This window comes from Homarus americanus, unplaced genomic scaffold, assembly GCF_018991925.1.
Source record: "Homarus americanus isolate GMGI-L3 unplaced genomic scaffold, GMGI_Hamer_2.0 scaffold39155, whole genome shotgun sequence".
NCBI classification, from domain to species: domain Eukaryota; kingdom Metazoa; phylum Arthropoda; class Malacostraca; order Decapoda; family Nephropidae; genus Homarus; species Homarus americanus.
Genome location: NW_024737042.1, coordinates 7,597,776 through 7,616,882, shown reverse-complemented (window position 1 = coordinate 7,616,882; position 19,107 = coordinate 7,597,776). Strand labels below are relative to the sequence as shown.

The following is a 19,107-nucleotide window of genomic DNA, read 5'->3' as shown; positions in this document are numbered from 1 at the left end:
TGTGTGGCAAGACATGCCCACCAACACCAAGTGAGGAAGCTACCCTGGATCTTCCCCCCTGAGAGCGAATCACCGCGTTATCAGAACGTCTACTGTGCTGGTTAGGAGAAAGTTTCATCGGCAGTCGTAGGAAATATTTGTTCTTTGTTGTATTGATTGTTTTGTTTTAAGTAATTGTTTGACTCCAGTGGTTTTTATTTAATATTTGTGTGAGTGGTGTCAGAGTTAAATTATTGTGATTATTTTCACAGTAAAGAGATGTCAATCTCTAATGGTTGTTTATTACTCCTTGGAAACCCATGGTTTTTGACTTTCCTTTTTATAAGATCCTGATTAGGCTGGCAAGGGATTTATATCCCAAAGGCCAAGCCTTTAGAACCCTGCTCCACCTGGTGAAGAAGGTCCCAAGGCACCTGTGCAATGGCCTTTTGCTCCCTCAGGGTGTTCCTCACATTGCAGGTTTTCTGACCATCCTTCTGGAGGGAAGAGATCTGGGTCTCCAGCTTCTCACAGGTGTTGCAGACGTCAGTGAGAGGAGCACGGAACACGATGTTGTAGTCCCTCGTGAACATAGTGTGGTAAAACTCGGAGACAGTTTCTTCATGAAGATAATGTTCGCTCATCCACACCAGGTAGCTGCTGTGGAGTTCAGAGTTGCTGCACCCGGCCTCTAGGTACTGCCTGTAAGGGCTGTGTGCATGGCTGTAATGCTTAGCGAGCACTGGCAGGGCACGAATGTGATCGTGCACATGCTGCAGGCGGCTTCCTGTGATGGCCCTGGTGGATGGATGATGTCCTCGCTTGTCAGGGATGGGTGTTCCACTTGGTGATTCCTTCCTCTTATTCATCAGGACCTCCATCTTCTTGCCAAGCCCGTGAATAGAAGCGAAACCTTGACAGGTGTATGCATGATCTGCACTCACTGCCATTCATCAACTGACCACCCAGAATTAGTTAACCAACTCGTCCATCTACTGTATATCCATTTTTACCTATTTTATGATGATGATAAAACAAAAAAAAATCAGCTTGTAATAACTGTAAGAATGTATAAAAATTTGTCCCTTGCAGTAATGAATGATTTATTGAGAAGTGTGTGTATCATATTTTCCTTCTTGCAGCCAATTTTCAACTGTTGATTCTTTACTACATTTGTGCTGTCTAATAATGTCTACTGTCAGCTCCAAAATTACACTCTTCTGCTGTTCTTTGATAAAAGATAAACTTTCCATGATTTGAGGCAATTTCTTATGAAATATTTGCATTCATATATAAACTTCTTTTTTATGCATTTAGACAGGCACAAAACTTAATCTAGGATAAAGTCTGAATGTTTTAATGTTTTCCTTTTTCATTACCTGCTCTTCTAATTTATTTATTTTTTCATAGCTTGAGCGTCACATTGTACCAGCGGAAGTTCAGAGGTTGGGCCGTCGCTCTGTTATCAATAGTGTTGGTGTTCATGACCCATACATATACTACTACAGAAATTCATACAAGTTAGCTACTAAGAGAAAGTAATGCATAGGGAAGAGATTGTGCTTTTGTTGTGGGTGAGCTTTAATGAACTTTTTCAACAGCCAATAGCCATATTTTTTCCAAGTTTTTGAGAGATTTCATACTGAAGTATACAGTATTAGCCAAAAATCTGATTATAATTACTGTATGTCTCGATGATTACTCTTCTGAACAAAAGTTTAGTCTGCTGAGGAGTTCAGATATTTGAAAGAAATATCCACTTTTTTGTAAATAAGATTCTGTACAAAGTGTGATTTACATATTACATTGGGCTGTTTAGTGGTGGTCGAGAATGGATCAGACTTCTAAGATAAATAATTTGGTTAATTACTCGTGACTTTGAATGTTCATTCCTAAAAGTTTGCAATTTGATAAATAATTGAGTTACTTTATTGATTATAGCAATGTGATTTTGTAGTAAATTAATATACGTACAGTATGCCTTTAAAATTCGCAGGGGTTTGGGTTTCAGAATGGCTGCGAATAGTCAACTCCACAAAGAAATGTACAGCTCCTCCCCGACTTACGACCTACTCGACTTACCACCACCCGCACTTACGACCTGCCTTAGTCGTACCAAAATTTTGTCAAATTACGTATTTTCGAGTCCCAACGTCAGTGTACTGACAAAATTTTTGTTTGTAATTCACTTTAAAATGGCTGGCAAGCTTAAAAGTGAGAAGAAAAAGAGAACCATTTTAGATTTTCTATGTATTATTTAAGCATTTTCGACTTACGACCTGGATTTGGGTCCCTAACCCGTCATAAGTCGGGGAGGAGCTGTATACTGTATTCCCTTTATGTATTTGCCCTTACAACAATTGTTTCTTTTACCTGTATTGTATATATGTGTGTGTGTGTGTGTAGACACACACACACACACAAAACTCAACTTTAATAACAAAGGACAGAGTTGACTTGAGGGTTGACTCACATTTTTTTCTACATTTTGATACATTTTGTTGGCATGTTTCGGATTATTTGTGAGAGGATTTTCCCATTATTATTTAGTTGTATGTGTTTTGTGTGTGTGTCTATGTCTACACACACACACACATATATACAATACAGGTAAAAGAAATTGCTGTCTAGAAGAAATGGCTCCCTGTCCTGGTTGCAAAAATGCCGGCAACTTTAAAACTACATCCAGGGTGTCATCCGCGAATAATCGAGGGCTGTGAATTAAAAATCCGTGAATTGTCAGGGCTTGCTGTACTGTATATTTAGTTCATAACAGTTGAATGTAAATTTTTTTCCAATTCTAACAATATTTCCAGAAGGCTATTCATATTTTATTGCAGGATATGGCTTTGATATATTTTAAACATGAAATGCATTGAAACAATTTGAAACAATTCATAGTTTGTGATGTTTTCCTGTTATGAAATATATGTTACAAATTTCGTAATAGTGATATCTCCGTTTGCCGTAACAATTAGTGCAGAGCACTTCCGGGAATGAGAGATTTCCGGGTAACGAGATGACTCTCTCAAAGCCGGAAAAATATCCCCCATTCCCAGAATTTTCCGGGTAATGGAAGAATATTCTTGGAAGTTCCAGAAATTGCACATTACATCATCTCAAACCCGGAAAAATATACCCGTTCCCTGGAATTTTCCGGGTACAGTACCGGAAAACTTTTCCTCCGAATTTCCAGAATACGTATGTGCCTGATTTTCATCTCAAATCCAGAAAAAAATCCCCCATCCCCAGAATTTTCCGCGTATTGGGAAAATTTTTTCAGAATTTTCCGGAAAATGTGTCCTTCTGAAAATCATTTCCTAACTTGGAATTTTCTCGAAAATTCCAGCAATTAGGGAAACGAAAGCCTTGAGTCATCAAAGTGCATACAGTACTCGGAAAGAAAATAGAAAAGTCCAGTCCTGTACAGAACTTCCCTAAATTGTTCATTATGGTTATCAGTTATCAGCTAGTGATAAATCTGTTCTGGTTGAAATCACCATGAAAGATCATCGATGAAAATCCATCACTGAAAGAGAATCATATCATGGTAGTGCCTGTTGTGATGAATGCAGATATGTTATTAATCTATAAATGATAGGATCGTAAATAGATAATGAGCACCTCTTCTTCCTGGCGGCGGTGATAATCTATAATATATATGATCGAGGTTTTTCCACTCCATAATTTTTTAGTTTGGTACCTGATAACTGCTCGATTAATTTATTGGGACTAATGGCAACTTCCCTCCTTTCACCAGGAGATATTTTTTCCTTTAATTTTCTGTAGTAAGTGTTAAAAATGATTGGATCAGATGTTTAAAATTTCAGTTATAAATTCATCAACCAGAGCATTAGAGAGCTGATCAACTGTTAAGGTCAGTCCAGTTATTGAAGGTTAGTGAAGATAAGGGAAGACTAATTACCTACATTTGGGAGTATCATATTATTCTTGAATTTGAGTACAGTATTAGAGATTTTGGGATCAGATTAATTCAAATTTTAACATAAGCATAATATGAACACAATATTTGAGATCAATATTTTTTGAGGGAATTCAAGATGGAGAAGGTCTTGTTAATACAATGAATATTATTCCCAGGCAGAAAAAAAAGTAAAAATTTTCATGAGTGACACTGTAATGTAGTTTATTTAATTCAGGCTTCTGTTTTTAGCTACCATTGACATCCTTTTTCACAACATATTAAATATTCCTAGTACAATACCATTTTATGTATCAATGAAGGGGTTCATGGATATGTTTTAAATGGATACTGAAGTCTTTTCATAAGCCAAGAAAACTCAGGTTCCATTTTAAAGTTCACAGTACTACAGTTTTCCTGTACTGTACTTAAAAAAGTATTGCTGAAATTTGATAAAAGGATATTTGTGTAAATCAAAACAGGTATCCCTCACTATACGAATGGGTTAGGTTTCTTCAAATCATTTGTTAAGTGAATACAGTGATATCTCCGTTAGCCAGAACAATTAGTGCAGAGCACTTCCGGGAATGGAAGATTTCCGGGTAACGAGACGACTCTCTCAAAGCCAGAAAAAATAAAAATACAAAAATAAATCCCTCATCCCCAGAATTTTCTTGGTAACGGAAAAATTTTCTCAGAAGTTCCAGAAATAGCCCATTGCATCATCTCTCAAACATGGAAAGTTCTCTCTCATTCCTGTAATTTTCCGGGTATTGTAAAAAAATTCTCGCAATTTCCAGAAAATGCACCTCATCTTCATCTCTGAAACCCGGAAAAAAAAATTCATACCCCGGAATTTTCCAGGTACGTATCGGGAAAAATTTCTCAGAATTTTGTGGAAAATGTGCCCCTCGAAAAAATCTTTCCTGAAGCCGGAAAATTCCGGCTTTGGGAACAATTTTCTGAGAAAATTTCAATTCCGGGTTTGAGGGATTCCAGCTAACGGAAATATTACTTTTTATATCAAATAATATAACACATGGGAAAAAGTAGAGTATGGTTGCCCAGTGACAAGAAAACCTCAATATTATACTGAGACAAAATGAATTAGATTTGCAAGCAACAAAAAGCCCTAACCTATCTACTATAAATTTGTACCTAACTACTGTATTGTGGTTTATTAACTAACTACAAGAAACCTCCTATGGACAGTACTGTACAAGTATATACAGTACCAGTACCTAAAGAATGAAGTATGTTCACAAACAACAAAAAACATACCTAATTAGTGTTATTTAGCACCTAGCTCATTAAGAAATTAATGAAATATAAATTTAATACATTAGCCATAAGGGAACATGGGGTTTGTATAGTGAAAAGTGGTGTAAGAATAGAATATTTTTATTAGCAAATATTCACAGAGCAAACGTTCGTGGCGAGGGATACATGTACTTTTGGTAAGAGAATTTTAATTTCATGTGCGATTTTTCAGTGTACTAATTCATAATGATTGAGATGTTTTGATTTCTTTTGTCAATATTGTTTCAATGGGCTGATTGTTATTTTTACTTTTGTTCATTTAAACTGATGTGCATCATTATACAGTAGTTAAGATTTGGGATTCCCAACTTTTGAATTCTAATTAGTAGTGGTACAGGCATTCCCCAATTTACAAATAGGTTCTGTTCCTGAAAACCTTTTGTAATTCGGTTCACATTTTCCTATAGACTACCATTATGAAAGCTGCGATATGTTCGTAAGAAAAATTTCTTACCCAGAAGGTCTTAAAATGCCACAAAACATAAAAAATATTTTTGGGCAGTACAGTACAGTAATAATTTTATAACTACTTATGTAAAGTGGGATGAGATATGAAATAAAGTATAAAATGTTAAGCCAAGATCTGTACAGTGCTGTATATAGTACAGGTAAATATATTACAGTAGGTACTGTAGTTTTACCTAGATTTCCATTCTATTATTAGAGAGATGTTCTCTAAAAAAAAAATAAAAAATTCCTACACCCAACCCTTGACGAGTTATTGCATCATACTAAATTGCAGCTGCATTGTTTACATGGTTCGAACATTGCTGTCAGTCAACTCATGCTACACAGGCTCTCTCATTTGTTGCTGTTAATACCCACACCTCCAAACTTTTATTCACTTAAAAATTCCATGCTTTTATTGTATACAATTACCATATGAAACTTAAGAATACAGTACAGTGATTTTCCTTGACTTAATTTGTCACAAATTACAGGAGAATAAATGAAGAGAAATTTGACAGTCAACTGGTTGGGTGACTGTTGGTGGAGATGAGTCTACTTGTGCCCAATGAGTTTGAGGAATAAGTTGTATGGTGATTGTAGGAAAAGGATGACACATTAAGGGCTTATTTTTAGACTTAATTACATAATGAACATTCGAGAACAATGAGGTAAGTAAGCATATTGGTAGTCAAAAGGAAAACATGCAATATTTTCTCATTTTCATTATTACAATTTTTTTTTGTAACTGAATTTTTAATTTGTAAATCAAATTATGGAATATATATATATATATATATATATATATATATATATATATATATATATATATATATATATATATATATATATATATATACTGTATATATATATATAATTTTTTTTTTTAGGAGTTTCATAAACTGAACCTTTGTAAATCAGGGACTGCCTGTAGTTCCATTTCAAGAAAGTTTAGTGTGTTCATTCTCTAGAACCGTCATGTAATGCTCATGTAGGTTGGCCTTCCTCATGGGATTTAGGGGAAGTTAGCTAAAAACAGATGTGAAACTGGTAAAGTAAAGGATACCATACATAATGAACATGTAATGTTGCTGTTATCCTTTCCAGTTTGACGTGTACTTGGATTAAATTTTAAATATGGTGGATTTTGCCCATTAATATTTCACTGATGTAAGTATTATGGGCACATTGAATTCAAAATACCTCTGTACTATGAAGTTTGTAACATCAGAATTTTAAAATGTTTGCTGTGTTAAATAAATTTATTTGGTTTGTAATTGATTTTATCATCATTTGAAAAAATGTTATTTTAATTTAAATTTACTTTTATTTTTGTTTTATAGTATATTGTACAGGTACTGTAATTTTCATTATTTTCTATCGTAGGAAAATTTGGTTAGTCTAATCATTGGAAACTTTTTATTTCACGTGCACATTTAATTTCACTCGTATATTTTTTTTTATTATCCACACTAACTTAATTTTTATGTATCTCATCAATAGTGAACTCGTACATGGTCAAATTACATATTTATGATAAATGTCCTGTTGCCAGAGGACATGACCCCAGATAAAGTGCTGCAAGATGTTGTGTTCAGGAGCAAAAGCAATTTCTCCATTATACTGAAGTGGAAACTTGGAAAAAATCTACTTGCTACTGTTGTGAGTGAAGAAGTATCAGGTGTGCAACATATGGTGGATTTATTATCAGCTTTATTTAAGGGTAACAAATGAAAGAAAGTGGATTTGAATTAGTGCATATTTATATATACTCTGATACACATTCAATAGTGAACACCGAATGTGTGTGTATTCCTTAAACATATACTGTATTGTGTTATAATATAGATGTAATGGTTTCGTACTTAATATACCAGTAAGCATATTTTGCAGACTGTATTGAGAGAATATAACTATAGGATATACTGTAGTCATGCTTAAAGTTCATTATAAAAATTTATATTAAAGTCCACCTTTCATATTAATAAATGGGTTTGAGTACATTTCACTGTTCACTTTTTCATGTACAGTAATGAAGTACAGTGACCCCTCGTTTAACGAACGCCTCGGTTAACGAACTGCATTCCATATGGATCTTCAGTTCGGTTAACGAACAAAAATTCGGTTAACGAATTTCTTACGAACCAACCTCAACATGTTTTTGCTTGCACTGACCGGGCAACCAGCTTTAGTATCAGTCCGCCAATACATTAATCGGTTCTAGGGCTTAAATTCCTTACTATTTTAGTAAATATCAAGAAGTTTATATTATTCAATAATTTTAAAAGTTTAATATTCAATTTTTTAGTCATTTTAACAATTATTGAACATAATTGAAGGTAAAGTGACTAGTTTAAAGCGCAGCATCCAGCCTCTTAACACAGCAAACAGGCGTTAGTCTCTCTCTCTTTTCACTGGAGGTAACATCTTGCTTGAGACTCTCTTCAACTAAATGCTTTTTTTCTGTGATTCCAAGCAAATTATTGGTCATTTTGAAATATATTTTACATATTGACAATATATAATGCAGTGCAGTGTTGATTTAAAGAAAATAATCTTGACTTACACCAATAGAACTAAAATTTTATGGGTGAAATGGCACCATGGGGTGACTTCTCTTCCACCCCAATGCCTTCTCTTCTTCCTTCTCCTCCACCCCCATTCTAATTCCCATCATCATCATCCAGGAGCCTTCTACATACACACCTCAAAGTAAGTGAACTTTTCTACCATTTTTGTTGAATTTAGGAAATTTTCGGTGAGCTGGAACCAATTACCCAAAAACCCATTGAAACAATGGTTTCGGTTAACGAACTTTTCGGTTAATGAACGACCTTCTGGAACGGATTGAGTTCGTTAACCAAGGGATCACTGTATAGTTGTACAAAGAGACTGCCTGGAGTGCTTGTTTCAACTTGGTACAAATATGAAACGAATGTGGAACTGATGTTTCTTAGTTGTAACAGATCAAGAATGAGAGCACTGAAAATGGACAGTCTGAAATATTAGTTTTGGAGAATTGACCCAAGTAAGGAATGACGATAAAAGAAAAACTTGGTCCTAAAATGTGAAGAACAAATGGATTAGAGCACTATTAATGAAGTGAAGTGTATGGCAGGTGAGACTGGCAAGGAAACCTTATAACAGTATGGGGGATGAGAGGAAGATTGAGATGGACAGTCTAAGTAAGTGAATTAGTGAGGTTTAGAGGTGTGACATTGCTTACCTTGTACAGTAGAGCAGTGTCGTTATACATGAAAAATCTTGACTACTCAATAGTGTACGGTAAACTATTAACAATGCAATGGAAATCACTTTGAGGTTAAGGATTCCTGTTTGATAATGCAGAGTACAGGAAATGTGTGTAAAATTTATAATTATTATACTTTCCACAATCTTCTCCTACCACCACACTTTACATTCCACCCTTCCTTGAGGTTTGTGTATTACTTGCTCCACTCCAAACAAAACTAGGTAGAATGAGAACACATTAAAGCTAGTAGTCCTGTACACTGCACACTTCCAGTCATTTGAACAGTAATCCATTAGTCTGAGATTTTTTTTTCTAGCTGTCAACAAAATTATGTGAACAATGAATTGTTTCCATTCCCTTCAAATATTCAAGGGAATGTGAAATATTAAAGAGGAAAATTATCCCAACACAAGGCAGATAAAGCCTTCATATATACTTGTTGCTACTACTGTATAAGCATATATGTACATAAAGACAGGAAAACTAATCAACTAAAGAAAAAGATTATAGAATTCTTGAAGTAGGGTTTCCTTATATTAAAATATTCTATCCTTACAAGTCATAATGAAAGACATTATTTATAAACTCGATATATCAGTGACATTAGAGAAGTACCTTCAACATTGTATTTATATTAATACAAACATTCAGGAAAAGCCGTTAAATGTTTAATAATACACATTGCAATTATATATGGATGAAATATTAGGAGAAAAGATTTTTATACATTCTAGGATTCTTTTACATTACAGTATTCCAATTTTTATGCACTTCAGTGCATGAGGTTTGTAGACATGCTTCTGTTTTGGAAAGACTTCTGCCCCTATTATTAAACATCTTCCCTTGAAGAGGGTCGTCGTGTTTCAACCCGAGTTTTAAACTAAATGAGTCCTCAGGGACACCGCAGTACTGTATCTAACGGGGTGGTGTGGCGGTAAAATTAACTTAATTTCAATACAGTGGTCCCTCGATTAACAAACAATTCGTTCCAGAAGGTCGTTCGTTAACCGAAACCATTGTTTCAATGGGATTTTGGGTAATTGGTTCCAGCTCACCGAAAATTACATACAAATTAAAAATAAATGCAGTAAAGTACACTTACTTTGAGGTGTGCATGATGGGAATTAGAATGGGGATGGAGGAGAAGAGAAGGCATTGGGGTGGAAGAGAAGTCACCCCACGCTTCATGTCGCCATTTCACCCATAAAATTTTAGATCACTAGGTGTAATTCAAAATTATTTTCTTTAATTCAACACTGCACTGCATTAAATATTGTCAATATGTAAAATAAACTTCAGAATGACCAATAATTGAACTGTAAAAATAGTTTATGTTGAAGAGAGTCTCAAGCAAGATGCTTCCTCCACTGAGCAGACACAAACTGACGCCATTCTGGGCGAGTCAAGTGGCTGTTTGGCGCGCTAAAAACTAGTTCCCTGTACTTCAATTATGTTAAATAATTGTAAAAATGACTAAAAAATTTAATACAAGACTTGGAAAATTATTGAATAGTACAACCTTCTTGATATTTACTCAAATGGTAACGAATTTTAAGCCCTAAAACCGATTACAGTATTGGTGGACTAATACTACAGCTGGTGAGCAGGCGAAAACAGGTTGGGAAAAATTCATAAGGAATTCGTTTACCGAATTGAATATTCTTGTGGAAGGTAATTCGTTAACTGAGGCGTTCGTTAACTGAGGGATCACTGTATTATAAATTAATTTTATTGGAATTAGTTAATTTTCCTTCCACACCATCCCGTTAAGTACTGTACTGCGGTGTCCCTGAGGACTCATTAAGTTTAAAACTCGGGTTGAAACACGACGACCCTCTTCAAGGGAAGATGTTGTTTAATAATACGGTCATAAATGTCATCAATGGATTCACTTACAGTGCATATTAGAATTGTAATTTTGTAACCAAGGAAACCTGTAAATAAAAACACATTGTCTAATACAGGTAGTACAGTATTCAGAAATCAATAACTATTGCACCTTAACACCCACAACCTCAATAGCACCCTAGTCACTTCCTATGGTCATTTACATGTACAGTATTAAAAAATATAAAGCTGTCTCTCCAATGAAAGTATTACAATTAGCACATTTCTGTGACCTTAAGACATCTTGAAAATAATTATAAAAAAACAAAGACCTGTTTAACATATCTTCTGTAAATTCCGTGTATTTATATCATCCTTTGTTTATCAGTGATAAATACTGAAAACCTGGGTAACTCATCCCGGTACGTGTTCCTTTATCTAATTTGGTTGGCGGACATTTTGTTACTGAATTCTTCACCAGGTATTTCATCAAGTACTGTAATTCTTTTGACTACTATGTTATTCTAATTAAATTTACTTTGGAGGTGATGAAGCCATAGTTTTAGTTAGGTTCATACTGATTTTAATTGTTGTGAATAAAGACAAAACAATAATGATGTCATTGAAGGTTAGGACTCGAATTACTTTTTGGTAACCAACACGAACCAGAAACTTCAGATTTACATACCCATGACAAAATGACTGGGCAACGAAATTACTGTATCTGGCGACAAATTGTACAGTGAAGAATTGTCCTAAAACCATCAAACTTACACACGATGCATCATGCAAAACTATCTTCTAACGTGTGTGTGTTCAGTTATCTGTACTCACACTAATCCCAGCTGAAAGTTCATTTATTTCTATTCTGAACTCATTTCAAGTTTACTTTCCATAAGTTATTCTTCTATAGAATATTTTCACCTTATACTAGACTCCTAGTTCCCCAAGGACATGCAACACCATATCCACTTGTGTTTATACAGTACCTTTCTTATCCAAAAGTAATTTTTCAAGATATCTTTTCCTGCTTTCGACTTGGCTATCATCTCTTATATTCCTTGCCTATACTGTACAGTGCATGGAATAATCTATGACAGTTAGTTTTTATTCTGTCTTAATAAAAGCCTTTTTTTTCTGAAATGAACATGCAATGTACGATATTGATTCTAGACTTTTGTTTAATAACGCTGTCCCTGACCTAACTACAGTACAGTATAGTCTGGATTTACGCGTTTTTTTTTTATGCGGTGCCTTGCCAGAATTTAATGTTTTAATTACGCGGTAAATTTCATGATTTACACGGGAAGTGGCGCGGTGCAGGGTGCGCACAAGGTCGCCCAGTCATCAAAACATTACCGAGTTCTTCACCCGCCACAGCCGGCCCAAGTCAGTGATAGTGAGGATATGGAATTTGAGGGGTTTGACAAAGAGGCCCTGCAAGCCTCTGTGGTGGATAGTGATACAAGTGATACAGGTGAGGGCCAATAATCTGCCCTCTGCCTCGGAACCAACCCCCCATCCCCATGTGCCCAGCCATCTTTTCTACTAACATAAGTGTTAAAAAATCTAATATTATTGAGATTTCTCTTAAATATTAATTGTGTGCATACCGTCATAAAATTAAATGTTATTTTTACTACAATGTACGTATTGTCGGAAAAAGTGGAGTTTGGGAGTCGGCCCAGTTTCTATTTCAATTAATCCCATATGTTCTGGTATTTCGTTTACGCGAACCTCCACAGGTTCAATTGACCGCGTAAATCCAGACTATACTGTACAGTAGTGTTTTTAGCATCCAGTGCAATGTAGTGTTGATTGACAATTTTCCACCTTATTTTGAACACTGAGCACTGGTTTTCCCTTTGCAGGAGTACAGCTCCTCCCCGACTTACGACGGGGTAAGGGACCGACATCCAGGTCGTCAGTCGGAAATGCTTAAATAATACATAGAAAATCTAATATGGGGGGTCTCTTTTTCTTCTCAGCACCACAAAACACTCACTTTTAACTTGCCGGCCATTTTAAAGTGAATTTCAGATGAAAATTTTGTCTGTGTACTGACTTTGGAACTCTAAAATGCGTAATTTGACCAAATTTTGGTGCGACTGAGGCAGGTCGTAAGTACGGGTGGACGTAAGTCGAGTAAATCGGGGAGGAGCTGTATACTGCTTGAGCTATGTAAATTAAGCATTCCAAGTACAAATAAATGTTTAACTCCTTCGCTACTCTCATCTGCTTGACATTCAAATATACTTTGTAATAGGCTGAACATGAGGTTTTCCTCAACCTGTAACTGTCACAGTAAATGAAGCTGAGGAATTTAGGATATTCAAGCAGAGTATGTTTTATTGATAAATTTTACCCGTCCTCAATTAAACTGACATCCACTTACCTCTGTGACGGGTATTCATTAATTATTGTCATAATAAGCAGATGTAGTATTTTTTTCCTTGTTATCTTGGTGTATTGACAGGTATACATACTGTATTATTGAACATGTGCTCGATAATCATGAATGCCAGCAGTTTCCAAAAGCAATGTACTGTAATATGAAAAATTTTGTGATGAGAGAGAGAGAGGTTTTTGAGGTAAGATTTTTTTTTCTCATAATTTATTGTACAGTGCGCTTGTGTAATGTAACATGCAGATAACACAGACTTTAAAGATTGTTCTGCGGTCTTATCAGATTTTATATTTTTTTGTGTTTAGATACTGTATTTATAAACTAGAAATTAAAACAAAAGCACTTCTGTGTATTTGGCTCTTATGCTATGCGAGTGTAATGTAGCGAAGGAGTTAGGAAACTGGTCTTATCTTTAAAGTAAAATAACATAGTAAAGGGTTTATTATATAACATTCACTGGACAAAATTCCATGATAATCAAATCTTGAAACGGATAATTAGTCTATAAAAATACAAAGTGCATTCTTTCTTTTTATATATATATATATATATATATATATATATATATATATATATATATATATATATATATATATATATATATATATATATATATATATATATATATATATATATTCTGTCATCATGGTTGTGATATCACTTAGATATGCATGCATAAGTAGAGTTGGAATATTGTGTCGACCTTTACTGCATTTACATATCACCTTTCTTTACATTGAACAAATTTGAATACTGACATTGGTAAAGCGAACCTTGAAATACCACATTGTATGTTTACAGGCAATATACCCTGCACTACTTTCCCTCTTGTCACAGTTACAAATAAGCAGCAAAAAAAAATTTCTTAAACAATATTATCCACTTTTCACTCAAGTACAGTATCAGTGAGCAAGACCTCATCCTCTGTAGTTTGGCGGCGGAACTTGGGATGCGATACCAGGTAAACTACCAAGCCACCAAACATGATGAGAACCAGGCCAGTCACGTTGATTAGGACACCTTCAGGAGGAAGTGATGAATAATTTTTTCTGTAGAGAAAATTAATACAGGGGTTATAAATAAAATTTTATAATTTATTTACTTGCTCACAAATTCTCATGTACAGTAACTTAAAGTGAAACAATAGATATGCTTAATTGAACTGGACAGTTGAATTTTCAGAGGCCCTAGTCCAAAAGGCTCTAACATGAATTAATGTTTTATTTATTTCAAGGACACACCCCAAGATTTATGAAACATACATCTTGGAAGTAGTAATACCTGTATAGTCACAAAGAGTTGAAAAAGAAAAACATATAAGAGTGAAGCAAATACATTAATCATTCAAATGTAGAATCTGCCAAGTAAAAATTTATGGACTAGCTCGGTGGTTCCCAACCTCAGGTCTGCTGACCGGTGCTGGTCCACAGCTTAAGATTTATCAGTCAGAATTTTTTTTAGCATCGCTTTTGTTTTTAATTTCTTAGTAAAACAATGCTCTTAAACTTTGTGATCATTAATAAATAAACTGTATGGAGGTCAGTTACTGTAATTGGTAAAATTTAATTTATTTTTCAACTGACTCTTGGGTGTCCTGGCCGATGATAAATTAAGTCTTTAGTTAGTTGGGGAAGGGGGGTAGAATGCTTTCTGTTCCTCTCTGCTTTACCTCATTATTATGATTATTTTTAAAATTATATACGTACCTGTATGTCTATAATGCTGCATATAGATTATTGGACCATATATGAACCTGTACATGTTGTATTACAGTAGAGGCTCATTGTTGAGCTACTACCAATGTTTATTGAAATGTACGGTTTGTCGTAAAGGCATTTTTTGGTGTAGTATTAGAGTCTTTAGTCTTCCTCATTGAAATTTATAAAATGATATATTATGTAAACAACATTTTGCTGTAATTATTGGTACCAATCTCATGAAATATTGAGCTCTGGCGTAGGGGTAAGTTGCAAGGGGCAGCAGTTGGACTCAGTATCAGTTCCTGCAGGTTTGTTGTTGTGAACAATGCTCTGCCATACATTTTTTTTGTATGTATTTAATACTTCACTAGTGTATTATTATGGTTTCTAAAACAAGAAAAGGTAAAACAACACTGAGGACCACTGGGAGAAATGGCATGGTGTTCAGAACTCTACCAATTGAAGAGAAACTGAAGATATGAGACAGAATCAATGCTGGAGTCTCTATAAACATTATCTGTGAAGAGTTTGAGTTGAAACAGAGTACTTTTCACGACCACCTAGATTTGTGCATACTAAATATAAGTAACTAAATGCGAAGTGTAATTAAATGTGTGAATATACTACGAATCATAAGTGTAAGCAGCTCCCCATCGTCCTCCACCTCAAGACTGATCTGCTATAAAAAAAGTAAGTGCTGTGTAAATGTGTACTGTACTGTTGTCACCTTTATAAGTTTGTTTTTAGAATTAATTTTTCAGCAAAATGATGGTTGAAAGTACCTAAGGGGAGGTTAAGCAGAAGTCAGAATTTCAGAGAAGCCGGACAGCCTCAAGCCCCATATAGTCCGATTTAGAGGGCTTATATAAATATTTACAATTACCAGTCTGCAGAATTTTTTTTCACTCCGCTGGTCCATGAAGTTAAAAAAGTTGGGAACTTAGCTGATTCAAAGTAAAGCTGATACATGGTAGAACCATTGTTAGCATCAATACAGGTTGGAAAGATTAATTAAATCCCATTTTACAGTTAATGCCAATGTGATTCACCACACACATGGTTTCGTATATATACCAAACAAACACTGCAATAATGAGCAGTGGTACAGTGGTAACGCGCATAACTCTCACCAATATGTCAAAGGTTCGAGCCTCAGCCTGGACACATGTGAGAAGGGTGTTATCCAGTGTGACCCTACCAAACACCACAGGTTTCCCAGTCCCTGGTTTAGAACATAAGAAAATGAGTCTGCAATAGGCTGGTTGGCCTGTGCATGGCAGCTCCTGTCGAGAGTAACAACCACTCTCTATCGTCCATGAATCTATCTAGCCTCCCTTTAAAACCTTCCAGCGTCCCAGCACTTACTACAAAGTTGCTAAGCTTGTTCCACTCGTCTACCACCCCATTTGAGAACCAGTTCCTTCCTATCTCCCTTCTAAGCCGAAATTTATCCAACTTAAATCCGTTGCTAGGAGTCCTATCCTGCTCGAATATTATAAGAACTTTATCTATATCTCCTTTATTGATTCCTTTCACCCACTTAAACACTTCTATCATATCTCCCTGCACTTTTTGTCTTTCTAGGGAATGCAAGTTTAGTTTCTTTAATCTTTCTTGATTTGGAAGGTTTCTAAATCCCAGTATCATTTTTGTCATTCTTCGCTGCACCGACCCCAGTGAATTAATATCCATTTTATAATAAAGGCACCAGAACTGAACAGCATAATTAAGGTGTGGCCTGACTACCGCAAAATATACTTGCAATATGACCTCCGCACTCTTATTATTTGCACTTCTAGATATAAAACCTAATACTCTGTTTGCCTTATTTTGAACATTAACGCACTGTTTTCTAGGCCGAAGGTCCGGGCTTACAAGTACCCCTAAGTCTCTTTCACAAGTCGACTTCTCTAGGTTGATGTTGTTAAGGCTGTATACATTGAAAGTATTTGTTCTTCCAATATTAAGTATGCTGCACTTGCTGGTATTGAATTCCATTTGCCATTTTTCTGACCACTCCTGCAGTTTATTTAAATCCTCCTGTAGTGCCTTTGCATCCTGCCCTGAATTAATCTGCCACCCTATTTTGGTGTCATCTGCAAATTTGCTGTCATTGATGATTCAAACGGCGAGTAAACTGATCTGGCGAATATGATAACAAAACAAAAATGAGTACTTACACAGAAAAAATGGCTTTCTCTGTGAAGCCTAGAAGACAGGATGACACAGCTCCAACAAAAATGAAAAGTCCAAAGAACTGGTGCACAGGCAAGTATGCCGCTCGTACAGATGGGCGTAAACCAGGGAAGAGGAATGTCAATAAACCGATCACCCACTGAAAAACAAGATATTTTGTTAATCCTCCAATAGTTGTTTTCTTCTGAATAAGGGCATTCACAAGTCTATAATTATATAGTAATGTAGGTTACAAAACCAAAATAAACCTGGCTATTGCCAGCATTACAATTATATATATCAGGCAAACCCAGAGTTACGAACGCCTAACTTACCAACATCCATTATTACAAATGGGATACCAATACACACACACAATACTGTACTGTATGTTCATTACAAAAATCTGTAATTTAAATTTTATTTTTTAAATTACGTACTGTACTATACTTCATATTTACATTATTGTGGGTCGATGACCTGTGCCCAGGTGAACTATTCCGTGTAAAAACAAAAAACAAAAACACGTAGGTACAGGGGGTCCCCGATTTATGAACTTCCGACTGCCCACCGATACAAACGAGATTAAACTTTAAATTTACAGTACAGTGGGGTATGCTATAACGAACGGATCCTACTACGAATATTCCTATAACGAACGGTTTTACCTATAAAATTGAGAATGCTATAACGAACGAAACTCCTACAACGAACATTATTTAAAAAAAATTTTTTTTTTTTACTAATTTATTGTTTTTTTATTACAAGTATTAATGATGTTCTTTATTTCAGGGGTTTAGATGCATAATAATGCACTTTTTTACAATTTTTACAATTTTATATTATATTTTTCAGTGTTAAGTGGTTGTATTTGGGGGCCTGGAACGAATTAATCCTATAACAAACGAATGCTATAACGAACAAGGTTCTAGAACCAATTAGATTCGTTATAGCATACCCCACTGTACTGTATTTTATTTACCCGAGGACTTTTTTTTTTACTTTCATTCACTGTATTTTGTCATTTTATTTCTTCCTTTGTTTTAAATTAAGTGATTTTAGAAGTATATAAGGACTTAGGCTATGATATACCTGTAGTGGGATTTTAAACATTGTTCTGCAAGTATGGTATGCATATAGCATGTATTCAGACTTAAGAATGTCCTCAGGTTATTGTTGCTTTGTATGGTCAGGGTTGTATTTTAACCTCACCTAACCTATGTAATTAACACAGCTCTTGACTATGAACAGGGTCCAGGAATGTACAGTCACCGCAAAAAGTTTCGATAGACTTGGTCCTCTGAATACATTAAAAACAGTATAAAAAACATTTTGCGGAAACTTGATCACGTCCGCTATTGACATTATCGGCTATCTGGCAACTCTCCTGAGCTTGAGCAAAGGTCTGGTGTACCCCACAGGGTTGCCAGATGGCCGTTTCCACGGCCAAATTTCTCTAATTTGGCCGTAAAAAATTTCGCCTGGCTGTGGAAAAATAGATGGTCACGGCCAAACTATTTGGCCAAATTTTGTAAAACACTTATTAATTCCTCATCTAGAGGATTTTTAAGACAAGTCTAGCAGATTTTCAAATTTCTCAATGAAAATGCTGGCTCAGTGCCCTCACCTCTTCACATGATTATGTGACCTACTGAGCTGAGTGACCTTACTAGTTACTACCTTAGTTGTTAGTTCTCACATTTTAGTTGTTCAGGCTGAACGTGTCCAGCATATGGGTTAAGCTTCAAAGCTTACAAAGCCATCTAGTTTTCAAAATGTCCACTAGTAAATGGAAAGGGTCCTACGACAGTGGTAGAAAATATAACAAATCATGGGAAGAAAAATACGTCTAGGTTAGTATAGCCAGTGATGGAAGTGAAAATTGTCCAGTTCCAAGGAAAATGTTACAGAGATTTCAAAGTAATACCACACATGATGGAGCTATTCAGCTCTGCAAACATGTATGAGAAGGAAGAACCAGGGAAAGATGACGAACTAGAAGTTTTTGCTTACGTCAACTGGTGTTATCAAGTTCTCCACCATTATCATGCTCCACCACCATTTGAGATTAAGGGAA

The 19,107-nt window shown here is 35.3% G+C and overlaps 2 protein-coding genes across 5 annotated transcripts in view; one reads left to right on the top strand and one right to left on the bottom strand.

Annotated features, from left to right (window-relative positions):
* The window catches only part of LOC121872652 (piRNA biogenesis protein EXD1-like), a 40,071-nt gene extending 38,223 nt beyond the window's left edge, over nucleotides 1-1,848 (top strand). For both annotated transcript variants that reach the window (XM_042375590.1, XM_042375588.1), the window contains one exon: nucleotides 1,390-1,848. In XM_042375590.1, coding sequence (XP_042231524.1) covers nucleotides 1,390-1,521 — 132 coding nt within the window. In that variant the 3' untranslated portion in view covers nucleotides 1,522-1,848. The remainder of the gene's footprint in view (nucleotides 1-1,389) is intronic.
* An 11,480-nt stretch (nucleotides 1,849-13,328) lies between these two features.
* Nucleotides 13,329-19,107, bottom strand: part of LOC121872649 (transmembrane ascorbate-dependent reductase CYB561-like) — a 101,080-nt gene continuing 95,301 nt past the window's right edge. For all 3 annotated transcript variants that reach the window (XM_042375585.1, XM_042375584.1, XM_042375586.1), the window contains exons 5-6: nucleotides 17,036-17,190; nucleotides 13,329-14,204 (exon numbers count right to left, since the gene is read on the bottom strand). In XM_042375585.1, coding sequence (XP_042231519.1) covers nucleotides 14,042-14,204; nucleotides 17,036-17,190 — 318 coding nt within the window. In that variant the 3' untranslated portion in view covers nucleotides 13,329-14,041. The remainder of the gene's footprint in view (nucleotides 14,205-17,035; nucleotides 17,191-19,107) is intronic.